The sequence below is a fragment of the Pelodiscus sinensis genome, chromosome 3 (genome assembly GCF_049634645.1).
Source record: "Pelodiscus sinensis isolate JC-2024 chromosome 3, ASM4963464v1, whole genome shotgun sequence".
NCBI lineage: Eukaryota > Metazoa > Chordata > Testudines > Trionychidae > Pelodiscus > Pelodiscus sinensis.
Genome location: NC_134713.1, coordinates 180,123,322 through 180,147,917, shown reverse-complemented (window position 1 = coordinate 180,147,917; position 24,596 = coordinate 180,123,322). Strand labels below are relative to the sequence as shown.

General features: G+C 40.4%; 2 protein-coding genes across 7 annotated transcripts in view; one reads left to right on the top strand and one right to left on the bottom strand.

Annotated features, from left to right (window-relative positions):
• Positions 1–21,708, top strand: part of PUS10 (pseudouridine synthase 10) — a 67,931-nt gene extending 46,223 nt beyond the window's left edge. For all 5 annotated transcript variants that reach the window (XM_006122158.4, XM_006122159.4, XM_006122157.3 and 2 more), the window contains 10 exons: positions 149–213; positions 1,333–1,418; positions 5,857–5,982; positions 8,098–8,154; positions 9,136–9,212; positions 9,304–9,359; positions 9,478–9,595; positions 11,388–11,530; positions 13,182–13,281; positions 16,552–21,708. In XM_006122158.4, coding sequence (XP_006122220.1) covers positions 149–213; positions 1,333–1,418; positions 5,857–5,982; positions 8,098–8,154; positions 9,136–9,212; positions 9,304–9,359; positions 9,478–9,595; positions 11,388–11,530; positions 13,182–13,281; positions 16,552–16,590 — 867 coding nt within the window. In that variant the 3' untranslated portion in view covers positions 16,591–21,708. The remainder of the gene's footprint in view (positions 1–148; positions 214–1,332; positions 1,419–5,856; positions 5,983–8,097; positions 8,155–9,135; positions 9,213–9,303; positions 9,360–9,477; positions 9,596–11,387; positions 11,531–13,181; positions 13,282–16,551) is intronic.
• REL (REL proto-oncogene, NF-kB subunit) overlaps positions 20,559–24,596 on the bottom strand; it is a 59,466-nt gene continuing 55,428 nt past the window's right edge. For both annotated transcript variants that reach the window (XM_025184195.2, XM_006122177.4), the window contains 2 exons: positions 24,421–24,495; positions 20,559–23,326 (listed from right to left, as the gene is read on the bottom strand). In XM_025184195.2, the coding sequence (XP_025039980.1) occupies positions 22,497–23,326; positions 24,421–24,495 (905 nt within the window). In that variant the 3' untranslated portion in view covers positions 20,559–22,496. The remainder of the gene's footprint in view (positions 23,327–24,420; positions 24,496–24,596) is intronic.

Sequence of the window (24,596 nt, the reverse complement as noted above, 5' to 3'; positions counted from 1 at the left end):
AAATATAAAAACGCAGTATGTATTGATAAGAGTACTTGTTCTTTTTTGCCTCATTAGGCAAAATGATGTAATTACCTTACCCACATCCTTTTTTCAACCTCTCATATTTCCTTAACTCAGATATTTTATTTTTCATTTCACTGTGCAGTCTGTTTTCACAAGAATGGCAATTATAAAGGCTTTGGACAAGATAAAAGAAGAGGATTTCCGTAAGTAAGTATACGTTGAAACTGTGTGTTTCTTAGTATTGGGCTTCTTATGTACAGAATTAAGATGGGGAGGAAAATGTTTGAGGGAAATACACAAGCATTGTTAATTGTTAAAAATCTACTGATATATGTAATCATACATATGTATTGGTCAGGAAATGTTGCATTTGCATGACTTTTGACGACATTATAATGTGCTAACATTATCTTTTAAGAAATAATCTCACACTGTTTCAATTAGATCACAAAATTGAGAAGTGAACATTCTGAAAACAATTCCCTCCCCCCAGATTATTTTATGATTAGCAAATTTAGGGCTAGATTGTGCCACAAGGGCACAAGCTTATCTTATTACTGCAAAATCAAATTGCCACAATTCCACTGCTGTTCCCCTGTTGTACCAGCAGTAAATTACTATGTGTTCTGTGTTGGACTGCTTAAAACTTATACTATAGTACAATAGCAATATTGCCAACCCTAGCTATTCAAAAATCATGAGTGAGGGCCCCCCCCCATCAAAAGATTTAAAAAAAATACATTTTTGGGTTTTTATTTGCTTTCTGGCTTTTGAGCATTAGTTTGTATATTCACGTTTTTCTCTGCAACAGTGAAGGTTACTTATTTTTAAAATGATGCTAAGATTCTCACATAATTCCATGACTTTGGGTGCAGAATTTAAGAAAAATATAAAATATTTTGAGAGTCATAATAAAATGAGGTGGAAACATGGTAGCAGAAATTATCTGATGTGCACTTTGAAGAGTTACATGTACATCTTTGGTCTTTTCCCTACCTCCTAGCAAAGATTTAATAGCAGATGATGTAGTATGTTTTACAGAGATAATGAAATTCACAATACATTTTGCTAGTATATTTTGAAGTATTATAAATAAAATTATAGCATCAGTTGACAGAATAAATTAACAAAGTACATTTTGGAAATGTATTATACTTGTGTTTCATGTTCATTCACTTAATGATTCGCAAGAGGTCTTGCAGTGTTTAGTTGTTATATTGCAGCTGTGCTTTGTGTACATAGAAACAACTGCATAGATTAATTTTTGCTACAATGATTCATCATGTTATGAAATTGCTTGTCTTTTGAATGTCTCTTTATATGCAGGCATTTTCCATGTCCCCCAAGGTCACCAACGCGTATCTGTGCTGCTCTGGAAATTGAGTGCACAAATGGTGCAATTTTTGTGGCTGGTAAAAAAATATTTCTCTTGCTGTTATTCTCTTTGAAAAATGCTGTACAGTCTTCATATGTAACCAAATGGACTCCTGCTATTCATTATTATTCTTGTTATTAAGCATAAGAGAAAAGAATACAGATATGCAAGAGTGAAGTTCAAACGAACGTCTTTAGAGAGGAAAAAAGATTACTTTTAACTTGTCTTTCATAGTTTCATAGCATTTAACACTGGAAGAGACCATTAGATCATCTAGTCTGGCCTTCTTCATATCATAGGTTAGTAAATTTCATCGAGATAGCCCTATGTGGAGCCTAATGAATTCAGTTAAATTAAAGCATTTTAGTCCTTAGGAGAGTGAACTGTTGTGTGCCATGGGCAGAGAACAGTTTCAGCAGCAGCTCACTTGGGGATGCCTGGGGTTCTTAAGTTGAATCTGTATGTAAGTCGGAACTGGCGTCCAGATTCAGCCTCTGTTGAAACTGATCAGTTTCAGCAGCGGCTGAATCTGGATGCCAGTTCCGACTTACATACAGCTTCAACTTAAGAACAAACCTACAGTCCCTATCTTGTATGTAACCCGGGGACTGCCTGTATTGATCTACATATACTTTCTTTACTAATGCTAAGGTACTTCCCCCCCTCTATTATCAGCTCTTTGAAGCCATCCCCTACAAAGGTATGCATATGCTAGTTCAAATTGGATTCACCAGGGACCAAGAGAGAAAGGATTTTTTAATAAATAACCTGGTTTTAAACTGGCTCAGGGCCTTCTTCCTGGTTCAGCAGATGGACAGAAGACCTTGGTATATAAAGGACCCCAACCCTTAGGTTAGGCTTGCAAGGACTTGGTCTAGTGAGGCCCCATAAGCAGTGGGTGTTTATACTGAGCTGAAGCTCTGATGAACTTATAACCACAAGAAATCTCCCTGGATGGGGATTTGAAGGACAACTCCTGGGAGAATCCAAGTTATGGCTGGGATGTTCCTTATAAGCTTAATAGCATGCATGTAGATTCTTTTTTAATATGTTTTCTCTGTAGCGCTTTTACCCTTAAAATATTATCTTTCACAGAAAGACCTGTGGGGTATCTTATAACTATAGCAGTTATACCCACTACCCATCTCCGAATAAAAACCAAGAAGGTTCTGTTTGGGCAGCCTGTCTCTGAAGGCAAGGAACTATGTAGCCTGGAAATAAGCCAGTCAGAAATCTACAGATACATGTCTCTAACCAAGAAAGGCCACGCCTGGGTAGCTAGAAGGAAGCTTGATAGTATCTGGCATTGCTTAGACCAATGAGGGGAAATACAGGTGCAGTTGCCCTGAACTATGACATAGAGGAGGGAGGGGCTTGGCATTCTACTGGTGATCTCATATTGGTTTTATGACCTATGGTGGGGCACCTGCAGCTTTGGATAGGTATCCTTGTTTGTTATGTAATTCCAGCCAGAGCCATTCCTAGCAGGCTGTGGGGCAACTTTTCCCAGGCTACCCAGGACTCCCAGCTAACATGAATATGGGGGACTGTCCTGTCCATAGGATGTCTGAGGCAACCACTTCAGGCCCCCCCCAAAGCATAGGTTCTGGGGTGGCCGCCCTAAACCATCCTATGGACAGGATAGCTCTGATTCCAGCCACATACTCTGTGTAGAGTGGTTCTCTGTTTAGGCTAGTATAAATCCAGAGCAGAGCAAAGTCTATTGACTATAGTGGTATTACCCTTGTTTTACAGCAGTGCAAATGAGAATCAGAATTTGACCCAGAGAGGAGAGTGCATGAGAGTAAATGATGTTTTCAGGTCCTTCACTTTTGCATTTCTCATTCTTATTAAAAATTGCAATATTAAGAGGAAATTATCAAATTGAAAATCATGCCTGTCTGACTTGGTTTTGGCCAACCATTGCTACAAGCAACACCTATATTTAGAAATGAAAGAGATGTATTTTTCTCTCTTAACTTTTGTTTACTTTGTGCATTTGACAGAGCTTGTGTGGATAGTCATTTCACTGTTTGTACTACAGAAGTGGTATTAGTCAGTTTCCTCATCTATTTGTGTGGGGGTTTTTTTAGAGCAAGTGGGAAGGAAGAAACTTTTAAAAACAGGAAAATGTGATAGTAAAATCACAAAAGCTGACTGGGGGAGGGGGAGAGAAAGGTGTTGTACCTATAATTGCTTTGAACTTACACTTTTAATGAACTTGATTTCAATTTGATGGAGTCTCTGTATTACAGTAGAGATTTTGCACCCTGCAATTCATAAATCAGTTCTTGCCGTTACATGGACTCTTATTTCTCATAGAATTCAGAGATGGAAAAGACCTTTTAGATAACCCAGTTCCATCTCCCGGCATTCCTTGATTGAAGCATTCCTTGTGTTCTGTGGGGGGTGTCGTGTTAACATAAGATAATGTGAGGCTGTGACTAGAGCAGGTCAGATGAAGGCCATTCTGTTATGGCAGCACTGAAATAAAACCAAAACTTTCTGAATGTTTCCATGAAAATGGAGTTGCATTGGAATGTCTGTTTTCTGATGGAATCCTGTTTTTTGTGATTTGGAGGTAACATGCAGGATGGTGTATAGAATATTGGGATGCGAGTGAGACAGATTCAAAGTCCCTACTCTGTCTGATTTAGGGCAATTTTTTTTTTTTTTTTTTTTATCCCAAATCACTCTGAACGAGGCACAGAGACTTGAACATGAGGGCTCGTCTACACTTAATATGGTACAAACTGCACCATGTAGAACATCTGTGTGGACGGTACCTGGTGTGCCAGAAGGCGTTCTCCCCCATTCATGTAGTTAATCCACCTCCCCAAGCGCTGGTACCCCAGTCAATGGAAGAATTCTTCTGTCAGCCTAGCACTATCTACTTGGGACTTAAGTCAACATAACTATGCTGCATGGGCGGGTGGATTTTTCACACTCTCACTGATATAGTTAAACTGACTTAATTCTCTAGTATACACCTGGCGTGAGTCTCCCATGGACCTAACCTTTATATCTCTCTCATTCCTTCTCCTGACCCTCCCAGTTATGTCTCCCTAAAACATTTTGGCTTTAATAAAATGATGTTCCAACCAGCTCTGTGACCTCTCTGGCGCATATAAGCTATCAAAATGGATAGAATAACTGCTCCGATTTAGCATTTTCCTATCTCTATTTTATTTATGCACAGAAATCAGAAATTCAAAATTGTGATCCCCGTAGCAACTGTAACTCCAAGTCCCTTGTGCCTGTGTAGTATTTAATACATGGTGTTAATTTTAATGATTTAATATAGGTGTGTAGTATTGCGAAAGTTACAGTTGCTGGAGAATCCCTACATTTGAATTTCCTATCTGTAAGATGTAAAATACCCACTGTAGCAGTGTATTGGCATTAGTTATTTAATTTCATTTCATTAAAAAAAGACTAAAAGGAAGAGAATGTGATATGATGCAGTAATAAATACACAAATTACATCGAACAATCTGCTAAAAAGAACAATAAGGTGACAAATAGGCATGTCACCATATCGTCCACTACACAGTTGTTAATCTTATCAGTCACACACACACACCCTTTGCTGCCTCTGTATCAATGGCAGCAAGGAGGCGCAGGGGAAGCGGCAGCTGGTGCTGGTGAGGAGCTGGCTTTAAGCAGACTCCCCATGACCACCAGATCTGCCCACCCCCCCATTTTTCCCCAACCCGTCCCTCTGATAAATATGCATGTGCAGGCTCTGTGGACCTGTCTGCCCCTCTCCTTGCTGCCTTTGTAGTAGGCAGTGAGGGGGGGGGGGGGCAGGAAGGAGTTGGTGCTGGGGGGAAGCTGGCTTAAAAGCTGTTTCCCCCCCCCCCCCAACACCAGCTCCATGGTGCCACTTCCCCCCACTCCCTTTGTGTAGCAGCCCCTATCCACGGGTGGTCCAAGATCTGTGGGAGACAGAGCAGCCTCTGTCTGCGGGGAGCTTGGAGCTGTCTGTGGGGAGCTGTATCAGAGGCAGCAGCGCAGGGTGGCCCGGGGCTCTCTGGGTGTGGGGCTGGGAGCGCACAGGCTGTTGGCCATGCCCCCAGGGACTATCAAATAGTCGTGTAACAGCTTATATTTCATGTGGTTATATGACTATTCAATTACACTAAATCTAACATCCCTAGTTGACAAGTCAAGTCCTCAAATATTCCAGGATTCAGATTGCTGTACAGCCTTAATTTGGTCCCTTGGAGCAGGTGTATCATCATGAACTTAAAGCTACAGTCCATTATGTTAGGTCAGTGGTTCTCAACCATTTTACCATTGTGGACTGCATGTGCAGCTATCTGTGTGTTAGATGGGCCCAGGCCACCCAATATATAATTTACCTAAATGGCCCTGAGGAAATCTCAAAGGCCACGCCTGTTTGCTGATTGGGCCACAGGTTGAGCACCACTGTGACAGATGAATTAATGGCAACGTTCTTGTTTTATTGACAGGAAGGTACAACAAATATTCAAGGAATTTACCACAAACTCCCTGGATAATAGATGGAGAACGAAAGCTGGAGTCTTCAGTGGAAGAGCTGATTTCAGAGCATCTAATGACAGCATTTAAAGCAGATAGTGAGTGTCCAGTATTGTGTGTGTATAATTCATAGTAGTTAGGTTAATTTTTCTTACACATTCTGAAAACAGCCCCCACCACTGGTCCATTGGATACCAGCTTCAGTAGACAGGAGGATTGAATGCACATGGAGAGAAAGCCACGCTCTTGTCCTTCTCAGTTGTCCTGGATGGTCCTTCCATTGCCTATCCTATGTCTGATCAGTCACTAATTCAACAGTACTTTTTGTATAAAAGTATTACCCCTTTTAAAATAGTTCTGCAGCTGAGCCTGATCGTGCCAGTGAGGCACATATAGGAGTGTGTAACTCCTGCATCTCTCCCTTAACAATTAATACATGAATGCTCGTTACAAAATACCCCGTTTAACGATGGAGAATTACTAAAAAGATAACACATTGGTTTATCACCCTATCCTTGTGAAAGTGCAGTAAGTGTGAGTGTACTCATCAAGTGGGGAATGGAGCTTAATTCCCAGCCATGGCTAGGGCCTGAATGGTCAAGCCTAGTGTGTGGACTCAGATCTTGCAAGTTGAACTGGAGTCAAGGATTGGCGCTAGGAGCCCGGAGCCAGAGGAAGATGAAGGAGCAGTCTGTTGTAGCAGCTGCCTGAGGATCCATCTAGTGCACAGACAGCTTCAGTGTCTTCTCTGAGATTAACTATTGCACCAGGACCCTGGGAGCACTGACAGTCCTGTGGTGCATGGGCCCAAACTGCTCACAACCCGTTGACTGCGGCTTGCCAGAGCTGTGGGATGGTGACATGCATGCGGCAGGTGCTCAGAACTGGCAGACCCAGGTTCTAGACCTGTGGCTCTTCATACTTCCATCTGGAAAGTCTTGTTTAATAATTACTTCTGTCTCAAGCATTCTAGAATATCTACTTTGAGGCTTTTCTCTTGGTCTTGTTCCACTGCCTTTCTGCTATGCTTAGAGATCCGCTGTCTAAATGCTAGTCAATGAAATAGGAGTTTATCTGTAGGAGAAGGGTGATTATTCTCCCTCTCTTGGCAACCAGACTCAGAGTTAGTGACCTTTAAGCACAAGGACAAATTTAATTAGAAATTAGCAAAATTCCTTTTCCCCTGCATTGGTATATAGCGGACTGGACACTGGGAAAATCCCAAAGTTTCAGTTGCATCGTACTGTCAGGGCAGGTACTGGGAGGCATCTGATCTCAGCAAGCAGAGCTCTCTCAGCTGTTATCTGCACGGACCTGTATATTAATGGTGAGAAAAGTATAACAGGCTGCTTCTGCTGGTACCTTGCTGAGCTCAAGCAAGGGATCACCTTCCTGTTTTTGGAGCTGATGTGGCTAGTGTCCTGATAGAACTAGTAAATACCTTGATGGTTGATGGAGAGACTTTAGCTGGGAAGGCCTCAGTGCTGTTGTCCCTCACACACCTGGCAGTGGAAGCCGGGCAAACCCTCTACACTATAAAGAGAGGTGGACAGTCTGTGTGGCCTCTGGAGCTCTTTTGAGACACCAGAGTGTGAATTTTTTTCCATGTATTACCTAGAAAGGATGAAGATGTGACAGCTCCTGGGCCAGGTTAACTGGACAAGAGGTCAGAGGTAGAAAGTTAAGTGCCAGTCTCATCCTTACCAGACCTTGAAGAGAATGAGTCTGTTCCTGCAGGTAACACCTGAAGTTCCTTTTCCCTTCTGGCTAAATGTAAGGCCAACAGACGAAAAGTGTTGGAGGTGAGGAATCTCACTGATACCTTGGGAAGCTTGGGAGCGTATTCAGGATAAGAGTCATGGTGTGAGGAGACAACAAAAGGCAGATTGAGTTCATTCACTAACTTTAGGTTTTTAACTCTAAGTAAGACAAGGAGCAGGAATTAGCCGTGAGTGTTTAGGATTAAATTGCTCTTTCAAAGTTTCTCAAGGCTGTGATGTCCCTCACTCAAGCCGAGGAACAAGGGAATCCCTGTTTAAGGGATGAGACAGTGACAGTATCCAGTTTTATTAAACTAGAATGCAGACTACGTTTTAAAATCACTTTTACATGGTTTTTCTTCTCTTTTTCTGCAAACAAGCTGAGAGCTCTTTAGATTGCTAACAAATTTAAAGGTAACGTTTCTCATTCTCTGTTCATATTTGTTTTTAAAGGTTTTAATTTTTCATCCTCGGGAAGAGAAGATGTGGATGTGAGAACACTAGGCAATGGTAAGGTTGGAATGTCCCTTAATTAAAGATATAAACCAAACAAAATGGTGTCTTGGAGCTATTCAGACATATTTTGCTGTTTGTAAAACTAGCTTGTGACACACATGCTGCTTTGAAACATCCTCTCAATAACTTTACATATTTATTTAGAGATGCAAACTGACATTATTTCATAAGAGCAGTCTGAGACAGACTAGACCCCAACGTAATCTTGTTGGCTGCACAAATAAGAACATTTAGAAATCCATAGTTCGTTATAAATGTCCTAGCTTGCATTTCCTAATTTAATCCATTTGTCATATTGTTAAATATATTGGGGTTTTTTTTGTTTTTTGTTTTTTTTTGTTTTTTTACATAATTCTGTTTTGCATTTTTAGTTAGAAAAAAGCCTGTTATTCTTCCAAATTGATCATTTCATTTTCTGGAGGTAGCTTCTTTGATCAGTAATGCTAATACTTCCAATAGCTTTTAGCTACACTGAAACAACTGTGGTAAAAAGAGTAAAAGTTAATAATGAGGTGTACCAGACGCTGGCTAATTTGTGGTATAATTCCAGGCACTGCGTGCGTATCCTGGGATCAGCACTGGCCCAGAGCACAGAAAGTGCAGCCATTTCAACAGATGTTTAGCTGAGGGAGCTGGATTTAACGTCATCTTGCACCTGGGCATTGCTCTAGGTGACAGCAAATAAGCTAATTAACTTTTTTCTTATTTTATTTTTTAATTAGCACAGACTTGTACAAGATGTCTTCTGGGAAGCAGTAATTTGCACTTACTGATAAGACTTAGGTTTAGTAGCCAAAAAACATCCCTTGTTTCTTTCCTTCCATCTGATGGCCATGTCTCCTAAACAGTCAAACCCCATATGTGTTTGCATAAGAGAAGACACATTTTTCACACCTTCCGACCTCAATGCATAAATCCAAACATTAATTTAGAACAACATGTTTTTATGTTTTATGACTCTATACATGTTGCCAGGAAGGCCCTTTGCAATTGAGCTTGTGAATCCTCATAGAATACATTTTACTGCCAAGGAAATGAAGGAACTTCAGCAGGTAAATCATTTGCACTTCATGAAAATCATAAAGCACACGTACTTTTGTAACAGGGCAGCTTTGCTAACTGATTTCTTTTCTGACATCACAGAAAATTAATAACTCTTCAGACAAAATAAAAGTTCGAGATTTACAGCTTGTCACCAGGTCAGTAGATGTGGTCTCTGACAAGGGATTTCAAAATGGTGCTTTGGGAATTCTGCAAGCATCCTCATTTATACAACTATATAGTTATGCTTAGGTGTGATTCATTTCTTTTGTTTAGAGAGGCAATTGGACACATGAAAGAGGGGGAGGAGGAAAAGACAAAGACCTACAATGCTTTAATATGGACAGACAAAGCAATACAGAAGGAAGAGATTGCAATTCTAGATGATATGAAGGTATCTGTATTTGTCTTGCTTTTAAGAGCACCTGCCCCTTGTTAGGTATAGTATGTTTGTCTCTCTTTTTTCTCTCTGTGTTTTATTGATCATGGGTTTCTCACAACCTTGTGTTGTAGGGCCTATTGTATCCATTCTCCCATTTGCCATTCCTGTTATGTTGTTAAGGCCCCTCATTCCTACCATACAGTCACTATTGCTGTGCTTCTCCTTTACCCAAGATGACCAGTTATTAGCATCCTCGAAGGAAGATGTGTTAGACAGCAGCAAGTGCTTTTGGAGGTGGAAATCTCTCTCCCCCTCACCCCCAGGCACATTTATACTTACTGAAGATCGATGCTCTAGAGGTTGATATTTTGGCATTTGATTTAGTGGGTCTAGTATAGACCTGTAAATCGAATGCTGAGGGCAGCTCCTGTTGGGGGCCAGTACTCCTCCTTTTGCGAGAAGTAAGGGAAGCTGATAGGAGTGTTTGCTCCCATCGGCCTCCCACAGTGTAGATGTCACCAAGGCTCAGCTTGAGGTAAGCCAACTCCAGTTACATATTTTATGTAGCTGAAGTTGTGTATCTTAAGCCGACCTTCCTCGTCTAGTGTAGACCAGGCCCAAATGCCCTTCATGCCATCTCATCATTGCTAAGGGTAGAGGAGCAATACAGTGGAGATTAAAACAGAACTAGCAGTGATTACTTCTTGTTCTGTCTACCCACAGCCAAAGTTGTTTGGGAATACAGGCGGCCCCCGACTTCCAACGCGATCAGTTCCTGGGGAAGCGTTGCAAGTCGGGGACATCATAACTTGTACCTGCATTTATGATAGGTGCCATGCACCATCGTAAATGCGGGTCAAGGACGTAAGTTGGGGGGTTTCGGCCCCTTCAACACTTACAAAAATGGTCATAAGTGTGTGTGTGTGGGGGGGTCACAACTCAGGCTATCGTAAGGTGGGGGTTGCCTGTATTCACAGTAAATAAATCTACATTCAATGGCTGTGCAAAATCATGCAAGCCAAAGGTCTCTAACACAAATATTTGAAGTAAAGAGAAGGTACCCAATATGAATATGAACCATTCCAAGTGTCAGTCGGTGAGGTACATTGTGTTGAGATATTCTGGCTGGTCATGTCCATTTCTGGGTTCAGGTTTTGTAGTGTTGGAACATTGCCTCGGGGTCTGATAGCATGAGCATTCTCAAATAGAGACTACCGTTATTTTACTCCAAAAGTGTGTGTTTTGGCTTGAAGCATTGAAATGCATGAGCACAATTGGTGCTCTGCTTTTTTTTATCACAATAGAAAAAGATGCTTTGCAGATCAATAGCTCTTTTTTGTAGGGAAAAGCTCTTTAAAGAAATGTGATGAAATCTTTGGTCATCTCAGCTTTGCTTTCTAATTCTTATTTGTGGAGGGTTGGATGCAGTTTAGACAAAAGCCTTTTTTTTTTTTTTTTTTTTTTTTTTTTTTTGAGAGAGTGCCCTGAGGCTCTCATTGAGTTTTGTAAATCCTGGAGTTATTCCAGCAAGAGACTATGGAGATTTCAAGGTTATTATGCTGCTGCATTTGTGGTTTCACTAGCTTGTATCTGCATGAGGATTTCCCAGTAATTCATTAAAAGATAGTTGCCCTTTTTTTTCCTTTGATTTACTTGGAGGAAGACTTAAAGAAGAAAAAGAAGATTGTTCAACTACCAGAATATATTAGTAAAATGTTGTTGTAAACACTGAAAAAGCTATATATGTGTTTGTTTTGAGTGTGCACTGTGTTGAACAGTTCTTTGTTTTAAATTCTCCCAACAGGAATTAAAGATTGATCAAAAAACCCCTCTGCGGGTTCTTCACAGAAGGCCCTTAGCTGTAAGATCTCGTGTCATTCACACCATGAAATCTGAATACATAGATGACCATCACTTCCGTCTGCGTCTGAAAACTCAGGCAGGAACGTATCCTTTACCTTCTGCATTATACATTGTAGAAATGGTGTATTGTTGTTCTGGTCATACAGGTGGTGATTTCTTCTACAAGTGCTAAAAGTTTGCTTTGAACTGAAAAATGTAAAAGTTATAAGCTCAGAAATGCAAGTGGTGTGCACTGTAACAAGAGCCCCTAATTATTTTTAAGATACAGGATAGCAGCGAACACATAGATATACTCAGATTTCAGGCCCTTTATTTATCTTAAAATGGAGAGACTCAAGCCTTTGGCATATTGCAAATTGGATAAAGATCTGTGCGTGTTATTTGCGAGGTAGGGTTTTTTTAAGCCTGTGTTTTCACTGAAGTCTTCAGTGGTGCTTTGAAAGCAGCATTTGTCTCTAAATCCGTACTATACCCTAAATACTTAGCCGTTTTTGTTTAAGTAAAGCCTTTGAATATTGATCTGATGTATCAGACACAGACTAATTTGGGTAGTAGCATTATAGAAATGCTGTGTGTTAAGAAATTCTCAGTTTTTCCTGAAAAACACTTTATATCCTCTTGGTTTTGGTTCTGATATGGGCTTCCAAACACTGCATGAATAAACATACCAAGAGTCCTATTGCAGGTTCCATTGAATCAGGAGAAAGGTTTCATTCCCTATATGTAATGGAGAGCATGGGGGAGGCTCAAGATATGTAATTAATTTGTATTTGAGAATTTGTTAGATCCTGAGTTAAGTGTATTTGGTTTTAGCTTTTAATATTTACCTAACACATAGGTTCCAATAGTCTGTTCAAGGAATGATAGCAGGATGACTCACTCATTTATTAAATAGTTACTGATAATTTTTTTAATGAAACTGTTCTAATGACTGAATATTGGTATGTTGGATGAGTTGTTGCTACTTACTGTAATGGGCTTAGAATTCAGTAAAATGTCACTATCCAGTTTGAACGAAGAATGTTAAGACTAGTTGACTATTTGATAAGCAAATGCTTATCTGATAGTCGAGTCGACCAGTCATTTTCCCCTCCCCCCCCTTGCTGCCTCTATCAAATAGAGGCAGCAAAGGGGGAGGAAATAGGAGGTACTTGAAAGTGGCAGCACCGCACAGCTGTGTGATGCTGACCCTTTGAAACGCTGCCTCGGTGTTTCAAAGCAGCACCGCAAGGAGCTGACTCTGGGCTCCATGTGGGCGCTTCCGCTTTGAAATGCACAAGAGCCCCCACTGGGGACTCTTCTACATTTCAAAGCTGGCACGCTGCATGCAGCCTGGAGTCAGTGGGACTTCCTGCTGGCCCCAGGCTGCACATGGAATTCCGCATTCCTCCTTTGAAATGTACAAGAGCTCCCACGAGGTACATTTCAAAGACGAGATGCGGAAGTGCCTATCGACTACTCAACTAGTAAATTAATCATTAGTTAACATCCCTAGTTTGAACCAAACAAAAGCCTGGATTGTGAGGGACAATAGCTTTCAACTTTACAGCTAGATCCCAAGAGTTAAAGATGGCAACAGCTCCCACAACTGAGCTTTCCAAACACAGTGTATCTTGGATCAGGAACAGAACTAGATTTTGGTATTGCTGCTTTGTGTTCTTTGCCATATCCATTCTACATTAGTCTGCTCCGGCCACACAAGGCCCACACCCACTTTTCCTTAAGCAAGATCTAGTTACATTAAAGAGTTTGTACATGGAGACTTTGGAAGAACAAAACCCAATATTGGCTTCCTACTTAAGAGAACTGCTGACATTCTGGAGCTGGATGTGGAGGTAAATTGTTCATAATATATCAGAAGTGGCCGAACTGTGGCTTTTTTACATTTAATGTGCAACTTAGGGGAGCCCCTCTGCCCTGCCCTCCCCATTCTCTGCCTACCAGACTGGTGTGGGGAGGAGAGCTCTGAGCTTCTGCCCTGCAGCAGGGGAGTGGGATAGCGGCAGCTGTTGGAAATGACTGGTGCTTGGTTGGGGAGGGGCACAGTTTAAAGGTACAGCCCCCCCCAACAATTTGAGTCACACATCCTCTTACCCTCAGTGGCTCCTCCCTGCAGCTCCTCTCTGTTGGCTGCTGCGTCTTTCCAGGGCCGCAGCTCCCAGCTTGCCAGCTCCAGGAACTGCTATGCAGGAATGGGGCCTGGCAACACCCCAACACCTGGCAACACCCCAAGCCTTAGCAAAAATGGGGGGGAGGGGATGTGAATGACCCCATGTCACCTCCTCCTTCCCCATTCCTTCCAGTTTCCGCCCTCCCTGGAAGGTAGCTCTCAGGGTGCTGAAGCTCCAAGACAGCCCCATGGAGAAAGAGGAAGCCCAGAGCCCTAGTAGGCACCTCCCGCAGGGCTCAACCCCAGCCAGTGTGCTCTGGTTCTCCATCTTCTGAAGGTTTTCACATACAGGTTGGGGGGTCAGTTAAGTTTGGCCACCCCTAACATATATCCTGTCTTGATGTCAGCAAAGCAATTGCATTTCAAAGGGTTTTGTCTCTACATGACAGATAATCCAGAATAAAGCACAGTATGAATTTAGAGCAGATGAACTACTGCAAAATGCCTTAAGTTACTTTGGAATAAGACCGTCTTATTCCAAAGTAAGAGAAGTCACAGATGGAGTTAATCAGGGATAAGTATTTTGGAATACTTAGGTAGACGAGCCCTAAAACTGTAGTGTAAACTTTATTGCTCTGGCCTAATTAACAATCCTTACTGTCATTAATGCAACATATATTAATACAAAATAATCATTGAGTTTTAAATACATCATCAAGCCATATGCTCTACTAGATGTACTCCACTGACCTCGTCAGGGCTCATCGTGGGAGCAGGAGTCTGCTTACCTGGAGAAGGGTCTCCTGGACAGCATGTGATTGTTTAAACTCTGGCTTTATAATGTTCATCAGTGCATGGGGGAGTGCAGCTCTGCATATTATGTGCATCATGCCTTCTCCTTTTAAGAGAACTTCTGAGAAGTGGGTCTGGATCAGAAATAAGAATAAAGTGGCCTTTTCTATCAGTGCCATTGATTCAAATGCAGCATTGAATAACATTTGATTGAGGCGGTAGTCTCAGTTTGGTTTCTAATTGACACCTCTCCATATTACAGTCTCACTATCCCAATGGCAAATGACCAAATGGGCATGAAGACTAAATTTTTCTTGTACCAAAAGATATTCTCTGCGAATCAGAAATTAAACACATTGGTAGGACAGAGCACTGGAGGAAGCCTGGGCTGATTCAGATCTCAGGATGGAGGGAAATTTTTGCAAGTATTAAAAATCAGGCATGATCACTCATTTCACGTTAAAAAAGAAAACAAGGAACTAGAAAATAGGGATGTGAAGGTTAACTAGTTAACTGGTTCCAGTTAACTGGTGGGGGCTGGAACAGCTCCCCCCCTGCCAAGGGTAGGGGGCTGCTCCAGCCCTCTGGGGTCCACAACAGAAAGACTTAAATTACTTGATCCTAAATTCTTTAGCTTTTGTCACAGAATAAGCGCACAGAATCGTCAGTTTGAAATCCTGATTAGAAATCCTTTAAATTATGAACAAATTCCTGACATCATTGAAATCAGCAATAGTTCGGCTGCTGCCTATAGTGCAGTCAGGACTTCACCCATCCATGTGTGAAGAACTGCACACATTGTGCTACAAATGATCATTTCTTTTTCCTTCTGCTGTCATAATCTATATTGTAAGCTAGCTGCATGTATTTTAATGTTTAGTGATTTATTTATGAAAAAGATGGACTAAAATAAGGTCTTTAGTGTTTGGAATTTCAAATAGAATCACTGAAATATTATTGTAAAAAAATTCTTGATACCATAGGGATTCTGCTTTCCTAACATTTTAACTGCAAAGTTCAGTTATGCACTGCACAGGCCTGAATTTAATATTGAACTAAATGGCTCCAGTTTAAAACATTTTTTGAAATATGAAACAGCCAGCATCAGGATTTCCTCTTTGGTAACTGTATTCCTGCAAAGGGGAATGGGTGAGGAGAAAGAACCTACAGACAACTGCTGAACACGAGCTAGACTGCTAATGCTAGCCTGCAGTTGCTAAGCATTGCTCTCACGCTGAATGGTGTCAGTGCAATTATGGCACACACCTATGAAAGATGTCTGGGGACTGGAAAATAATTAGTCATTTTACTAATAATGGGTTTTCTCTTAGCCCAAGAACCTAATCTTTTTATGAAGATGTAGATTAGGTAAGGAGTAGGTATGATTAATTTAGGCAATCTTGAAGCCAGGGTGTTTAACGTGCCATCATTGTGACCCCAGTTTGACAAATGCCTGATGCTTCATTAGTGAGGGCTGTTCTGCCTTGGGAGCACAGCTGGCAACAAGTTTACACCCAAAGGGAATTGGCAGTGGGGCCTCTGTGAGGCCAGGGGAAAAAGATAATTCAGGTTCCATTAATTGTTAGACTTGCTGCTAATAAAGTATATGTCAAATATGATTTGTGCATTTTGACCAGAAGTAATCATGACTGTTAATTATCTGACCTACATAAAAGCAGCCATTTTATTTTTTGAAGGAACTATCCAAACTCAGGAGGCATATTTGGGGAGGGATCAGACTATACTCAAACCCATCCTACCGTTCCAAACTCTGTCTTCACTCCTGTAATGCCTGGATATTTTTGCTGTACTGATCAGCATTAACAGCAGCTATTAATCCCATTTAACTCACCCTGATCAGCCCGAACTATTATTTAGAGCTGGCTGGCTCCAGACTCAGGCCAACATCACTGTATTAGGTAACACTTAGAAAAGCCTAATGTAAACTGTAAAGGTTAAAAGCTTATACTGCAGAAACTTACGGGCCCTCAGAGAAAAGCAAACATACCATGCCACTGTGTACTGGCTTAGTCCCTCTTTCCCTTGTGCTATGCTGCTTTGCCACATCTTTTTGAGAATTTGTGCCTTTCTGGTACTAAAATTACTCTTTTGTTCATGCACAATAAGTGCTTAAGGCAAATCTGAAACACCAGCTCTCCTGATCTTGTGATTTTATTTTCCACTCTATCCCTCTCTCTTTTAGTCTGTGGATGTTGATTGGCCTCCAAGCCTGAATGATTAGAGTCCTTCAAGTTGGGAAGAACAAGAGTGACTCGACTGTTATCAGAAGCTGACAATGGATTGAACTGTGTACTGTATGATAACTTGTTTATCCCCTGCAAAATATTTTCATTGATATTTGGATCATGTTGATCTGTCAGGGTTTTTTTTAATTGGCTGAAAAACTCAGGATCAGTTGATGCTTGATCAATTAATTTACAGCCTTATTGTAAATAAATTACAGCCCTGTGCAAAGGGGTCTTTGACAGGCCGATATATTAAGAGCAGTAAATGTTTTCTTTTTAAAACAATTATTTAGCAAGATGTCCAAATCCTGATCTTTGCAAGATATACAAAATATGCTTTCCTGAATACTGTTTGAAACCCTTTGAATGAAAAGAGAAGTTCCCCTCCATCAAACCACACATACCATATGTCATCTAATTTTGTTCCCAACCAAAAAAAAGTCAAAGCATGTTTGTATCCGATACCATAAGCATAATTTTCTTATCTAGATATTTGTAAAACTTCCCAGATCAGCTGTCTAAGAGCCTGATTGTAAGTATGCCAAAGACTATTCATGTAAATAATTGTCAGGATTAGATCCTAAGCAATCAGTTGTAGATTGCTAATATTGAATTCTGAAATCAATGGGGTGCTCCAAATGTGAAATACTGTTCAGCATGAGTAGGAACAGCTGAATCTGGCCTCCAATATTGTTCCAATATATGTACTAGTGCTGGTTGGAGTTTTGACTATTTGGAGGGTGGGGAAAACTGAAAACTTTAAACACAAAAAATGCAGGTGAGAAATGTAGGTGATGCCTTATGGGATTTGTAGCTCAGGTACGTCATATTCCTATTCTCTTCAGAGTCAGTGTCCAGTGTACATCACCCATGTCTGTCTTCTTCCTGAGCTCCCACGTGCAGCATGAGAGACACAGTCTGGCTGGGGAACCCACTACATGCAGGAGAGTGGGGGCATAAGGCGCCCAGTTCTTTAATGTACCATAGTGGCATTACCGAATAGAAATATTTGAAGGTTTTCTTGACAAAAGTTGGAAATTTCTACTAAAAGCAGGCAATTTTTTTTTTGTTGGAAAAGCGAATCTATTTGAAAACTCAACTTCCCATCACAAAAACAGTTTTAATTGAATTGGTTTAATTTCATTTCATTGTGCTTCTTATTTAGTATAATACAGGCAGGTCCAAGTTCCATTAGGAAAGAATTGTAAAAGTGGAAACATGTTTATGTTGCATTTTGCATGGTTTACACCATGTCCTACTTCCTATGCAAAAAGAGCAAGACAAATAGAAAGTTCTAAGTCATGACAGAATTGTAACATCAAGTATATAAAAGGTGTAATCTAAAGAAAGACAAGTAATTCACTAGCCATGTGGCTCTAGGCCAGCAGTAGGTATTGGAATGGTAAGTCTGTAGTATAGCTAATTTTCTGTCAGTTTTTGTCAGCAAAAACATTTGAGGCCTGTCTGCGCTGCCAGTGATGAATCACAATGCCCAACTTTGCCACTGTAGCTGCAGCTAAAATATATAGAAGAATATGGAAACCTGTGTATAAATTAAGTAGTCCATACTTTAATATGTAAGTGTAAAATGGCCTCATGTTGTTCTCATTTAATCAGAAATGATCAGGACTCTCTTAAAATATGTCTAGCTATATTTGATAAAAATCTAGACTTCCATGTGAGTGCCTCCATAGAACTGTTTCTGCTCCTATGAAGCCTAGAGAAATGAATGATACAGATGCAGGAAGAAATTGAAGGAATTTGGAATTAGTGAAGAGGCTGTTTCTGCGGGTACGTCTACACTGCAGAGAAGATCGAAGCTGCCACTGTTGATCTTCCAGGGTTCAAATTAGCAAGTCTAGTTAAGACAGCTAATTCGAACTGAGAAGGGCACTCCAGTCGATGTCAGTAGTCCTGCTTTCCTGCAGAGTAAGGGAAGTTGAAGGGAAAGTGTTCTTCCTTTGACTTCCTGCAGCATGGACAGCATCAAAAGTCGAGTTAAGGCACTTTAACTTCAGTTACACAATTAATGTAGCTGAAATTGCGTAACTTAATTTGACTTTGTCACATAGCATAAACATTGCCTGGTATATTTCTGACTCACTCAGGGTTTCTCCAGTCAGTACTATTATTTATGTGGTGGTGACGAGGCAGGAGGGGTGGACTGCATAGATTTCAGCATGACAAGCTGCGTTTTGTCAGCTTCCACTGTAGAGCCAGGTCTCAGTGGCTGTAGCTCTGCTAACGTCAAGTGAGCTCTGAGGTGCTTGTATGGAATATTCATAGTAAGATGCCCATCTATGCAACCATCATATGATGTTCAGTGGCTATGTAGTGAAAGCAATCACAGAAAACACAAAATGCTAAAAAGCTAATGTAATTTGTTTTGCGCTGTTAAAATCCATAAGTTTAACAAGAAAATAAACCCTTCTCTCTTTCAGCCTGTCTGTTTGTAATTTACATTGCAGAACTGGAACCAAAATTAATACTTTTGTTTTATTTTTTTTAAACCTACATAACTTTACTCTTTCAAATAGCATTAGTGAATTAATGTGATGGCTTATATGAATAAAGAAACTTATCCGATCAGAAATGTAACATACTGAATGGAACTATGCAAGGATAGAAACAAAAGATGTTTCATACATTACAACTTTTCAGCCCCAGACAAGTTACTGTGTATAAGGAGTTAACATTGACTAACAATGAACTTTAGGCATCACTAAAATTATTCACTCCCTCGTCTGTCCTAAACTTACCTTTCTCAACAAAAACAGAACTGTTTAGAACTGGCTCGATGCTAGATGGAAAATAGGTTTTTTTATTCTGTTAGTCTAAAGTGAGGTACTAGTGTCCCTCAAAGATTATAGGAAGTAGGGTACCCAGTAAGCAAATTCATATTAAGCCCTATTCTGAACGTCCTGACACTTGAGTACTGGTACGTTTAATTCAACAACACAAGGTGTTGCAGGATCAACTCACATAATGCAGAAGGAAAAGATATGTTAAAATAACAAGGGTGTGTAATATGTGGCTATTCACTACAGCTTGAACCTCACTGGTCCAGCATGATTTTAGTTAACCAGATAGATGTCCACTAATCATGGGTGTGGCCAAGTCTTCCATGGTCCCATAAAGTTTGTTTACAGCCACCATTCCTGGCTCTCAGGGTTCTATGCTGTTATTTACCTCTAATTTACCTCTAAATATCTCCTGAGAGTCTAGTAAGCAGAGGAAGTGTTGGTAGTGCTGCTAGACAATATTGACTGCCCGTGGTTCTGCAAATTCTCTGGTTTGGCATCCATCAGGTCTCAAGGGTGCTGGACTAGATAGTTTCAACCTGTACTGTAATAAAAATGTCCCCTGGTCCTTACACTTCAAACAACAGCTGCCCTCCAAAACTCAGGCTTCTTCAAGGTGTCAAGTAGGGTACTCAGTAACTGAGCCCCTGCCAAAAAATAGGCCTTTGGCCTTGTCTACACAGAGATTTTGTGCTGATCTAATTACATTGGTAGAGTTAGTTAAGGTATTCATTCTTATAGCTATACCAACAAACACATCTTTACACCAGTGCCTCCACACTGGGCAGGGAGAGGATGCACAGATTTTAATAAATCTGTTTTTCTATCCATTTAGCCAGTCAGCGCAAAAACTATGTAGAGATGCTAAGAGTATAAATTGCTTTAGGTTTACCACTTGCCAACAATCAACAACAGTGGGAAATGCCTTAAAAACAAATTTCCTAATATGAACAAAAGCGGTTTCTTTCAAGCTGATTTAAGCTTTCGGGGCCTGCCAGGAGTCATCCTTCCTTACAGGCAGGAATAGCTTCATTTAAGTCAAGTGGCTGGAAGGGCTAAGTAAGTGTTAAGATCAGATCTTTATGTCCCCTAATGTTCTTGAATTGTCTATGGGAATAAAGTATAAACACAAACCAGCTTGGAGCCAAAAAAGAAAACAGAGGTGAATTAAAATATTTAATTATACAGAATACAACAAAATGTACCCAATAATTTTTAAAGTAAAAAAATTTCTAGAATGTTGACATTTAAAACAGTAAGTGAACTGAGAACTTTAAAGAAATTGAACAGACATTTCAAGCTTTATTCTGAGCTCTATGTTTGTTTCCTCAGTCAGGCTCTGTTTGCTTATAAATAACATGAAAAATGTTGCTTGGTCCCTTGACTTATTTTAAAACTATTTAAAAAATGCTGTAGACTTGTACAGTGCAGCGCCTTTCATGTTAGATTTATAGGAAGCACCTGTCCAACTTCAAGTGTGTATATATAATACAATTCAAAAACATCTGCAGAAATTCATACACAATCTTGCCCTGTACTGAGCATTACGATTGAAGGCGCATAGTCACCTATGCCAGTGGTTTTCAACCTTTCTTCGTTTGTGGGACACCTAAAACATTTTGAAGGGATCCATACCCTTTAAATTATTGTTCTGAATGAGATTTATTATTGCATCTGGGAGTTAACGAGATCTGTTCTCCAGTCAATTAAGCTGCCAGATGGCAATATTGACTCATACGAGTTTTTAAAAGTTTAGTGATGTCTTTGCCAGTCAATAAGACTGAATAGCTTAAAAAAAAGTGAATGAATCAGATTAGAGAACTTTTTTTGGATGAAAACAAAATCTCAAAACCTAACAACATACAGAAATATGAACATTATGGGCTAGATCCTTACATGTGCCTGAGTTATGCTTGATAACCCATGGAGCTAAGGGGGTAAAGCATAGCCCCTGATTTGGGGGTGTAGATGGGGTTCCTAATTAGCACTGAGTAGAACACCTCTGCAAGGCCAGTGCAAAATATGCTTTGGCCACACATTCTCCCTCCCCCCATGATTCCTGAAGCAAAAGTAGAAAGTATAGAGGTTGCTGTGGTAGCTTTGTGTCAGCCAGAATTCTTCCATGCAAGGAGATTCTCAATTGTTTTAGTTTGGAAAGCCAGCTTCTTGACAACCCAAAGTCATCTGACCTATTTTATGTAATTCATAATAAACACATATAACCCCCCAAAGTGTATTCCTTACAGTACCAAAACCATGCTACCATTCATAAAGCATCCAGTACTTTATAGTAAAAAAAAAAAACACAAAAAACCACTCTGAGACGAGTGCAAAATGGTTTTCTCCTTTGTTCAATAATTCATGTCACGCCATAGCTGCACTATTTAAGAACTCCAGCGAAAATTGTAATATTTTTAAATAGACCTAACAATGACATAGTCATTACCCTTTAAGAATAAATTTGCTTTCCAAGCAAATGGAATAAACATATAAATGTGAAAAAGGTCAGTGCATAAGCTAAGTTTAGCAATAAAAAATGTACATACATACATACATATATATATATAAAAAAATGTTGAGATAGCGCTTACCCAAAAAGATTGGGTAAAAATAAAATATTAAGAAAATTACATAGACCATTGCTGAGTACCTGTAGGACAATTCCTAGTTCTGTAAGGAGAAACAACTGTTTGTTTTTGTTTCCAACTATTTGAATTATATAATCTTGGCTGCTCTGAAGATACCAGTTTTCCATTGGTGAGTTTCCACTGAGAGCAGGAGGTCTTTAGCGCTTAGCAATTGCTTCTCTACCCATTTCCAACAATGTAAAAAAATGAGATTGTTTTGGTGTACAAAATTCCCAAACTCTATTCCCTAACACTGCCTTTAATGTGGCATCCAACCCTTGATCAGCCACCCGAATTTATAGAATGAAATTGTGCATAGTAGATTGCTCTAAGGAACATTCTGAGAGGAAAAGTTAAGCTTCCATGGCAGTAACTGTGAATACCAGTATTCCATTGCATATCAATTGTTTGTTGTCCGTCTTTGGCCATTAGAGAAACTTGGATACTGTTTTTCAGACTGACAGCAAAACAAACTCACTGGTTGAAATTCTGCAATAAAGCTTCCAAAGGGACTCCAAAGGTGCTAAAATACTCTTCACCTTCGGTCCCATCTGTATAGTACTGGCTATTGGAAGAACTATTTTGATTATTCTGAATAAGATTGCTGGGTGAGCTTGATTCATTCACAGTTTGAGGGTCTAAGAAACCAAAACCTGCTGAATGAAATGCATTGGACTGTGAACTAAAAGATGAGCTACAAGAAGCTGCTAAAGATGTACTGTTAGAAGGTACTTGATGGATTTGCCTCCTGTGATCACTTGGATTTAAAACTTGATTAAATGATGCCTTTTCTACATTCAGGCTCATGCATCCTATTTCATCAGTCTCCATGTTATCTATGCAGGGAGCTGTGACGCTTATGGTGTGAACCTGATGCATAATGCTGCTATCAGAGACATTCTGCATGTCTTGCTGTGACATCGATGATGTTCCTAACCCATTTGTGCTGGTGAAATTTCTATAGAAGTCTATTTCCTTCTGATCAGTCCAGTTCAGAACGTTATCATGAAGAGCTGAAAGAGAACTGTTGTTTTGTGGGTTAGGGTGAAGAGCATCCATCACAAAACTGTTTGGTGGGTGTGTATTAACTGTGTTGCCTGATGAAGGGGAACACAGGGAATGCCAACATGAAGTAAGATCTTCATCATGCTTAACCTGTCCCATGGCCTGCACATTTGTAGACAGATGTGGGTTTGGATTTGAATTGCATGTGGGTGAGGAATAGTAAGACTGAATTTGACTGGTGCTTACAGGAGTTCTCTGCAGAGGCATAATCGGTGCAGTTTGAGAAAATATAGTTGGTTCTGTGAAAAGAAATGAGTTCTTAATTAATGCATGGAAATGACAAGAAGGAAAGACATGACAGGCAGTTCAAATGGTCAAGCCTGCCAGAGTAATACTGCAAAAGCACAATGCTCAGGCTTAATTTTAAGCATATGTACAATCCCACTGATATCCAGGAGATGATTCATGGGCTTGCTGTGCTGGATCAGGCCACAATGCTCAGCATCTTGCAGTATGAACCCTCACTGTCCAACCTGCAGTTGGACTGGCTGTACACATCACCATTCTTTACTTGAAACATGGAAGCTAGAGATGCTTACAATAAAAATATGGAGGGCTTTGTGGTTGTATAAAATGTACTTGCTGTGTCTCAGGGCATGTGTGCTCTGCATCTGGGAGCAAGCATCCAGCTGTATCCACAGACTGGTGATAGTGAGGCTCATGCTAGTGCTCTAACACAGCTGTCTAGATGCAGCTTTGACCTTGTAGGTTGGCTGGAGCTCAGGAGCCAAAGCTCATTTTGCCCAGTCCCCACAGGCTTCTGAACCCCAGCTGGGGCCAGTGCTCTTGTTGGGAGGGAAAAGGACTCCGTAACTCTTCCCCAACTCTGTGTTTTGGAGAGATTCACATTGCTGAGGGATAGGCCTACAGCAGCATTTTTAGGATGGAGAAAGTGTGGCATACACCTCATGAGGGTGGAGAGTTAGAATTTACTGCAGCCCTTATGGAATGCAGGAATGAACTGGAGGGGAACAGCAGATGCACATAAGTGTCTTCAGGTAAAACTACCTTAAAGTTTAGTGTCCTGATGGATATAGAACCAAGTGTGTTCCCAGTAGTGCACTACATGTATGTGTCAAGTTATTGCAACACTGTGTGCATGACCCAGAAAGTGAAAGGGCCTTCTTGATTTCTCTGGATATGCATATGTGGTAATTGTGCATGCAAATGTCACCGCACCAGTGCCTCTGGCCACTGAAAACTAGCCCCCAGTATTTGGAATAGCTTAGGACCCTCATCATACTCTCTGCATTAAAAAATGGATGCTGCAAGTCAGAAAGAGTTGTCATTTGTTTCAAACTGATGCTGGACTAACATGTACAGATAAATCTACCTTTCTTAATTATCCTCCCTTCGCCAGTGATAGATCGGAATGGAGCAGCTTTAGGCCTCTCGGATGCATTGGGACCTGTGATGGGAAAGGCCATTAATCTTATTATTTAAGAACAGGACTGTTCTTTAAAAAAAAAAATCGTTTCCCAAACTTTTAAAAAAATTAACATGGAGGAA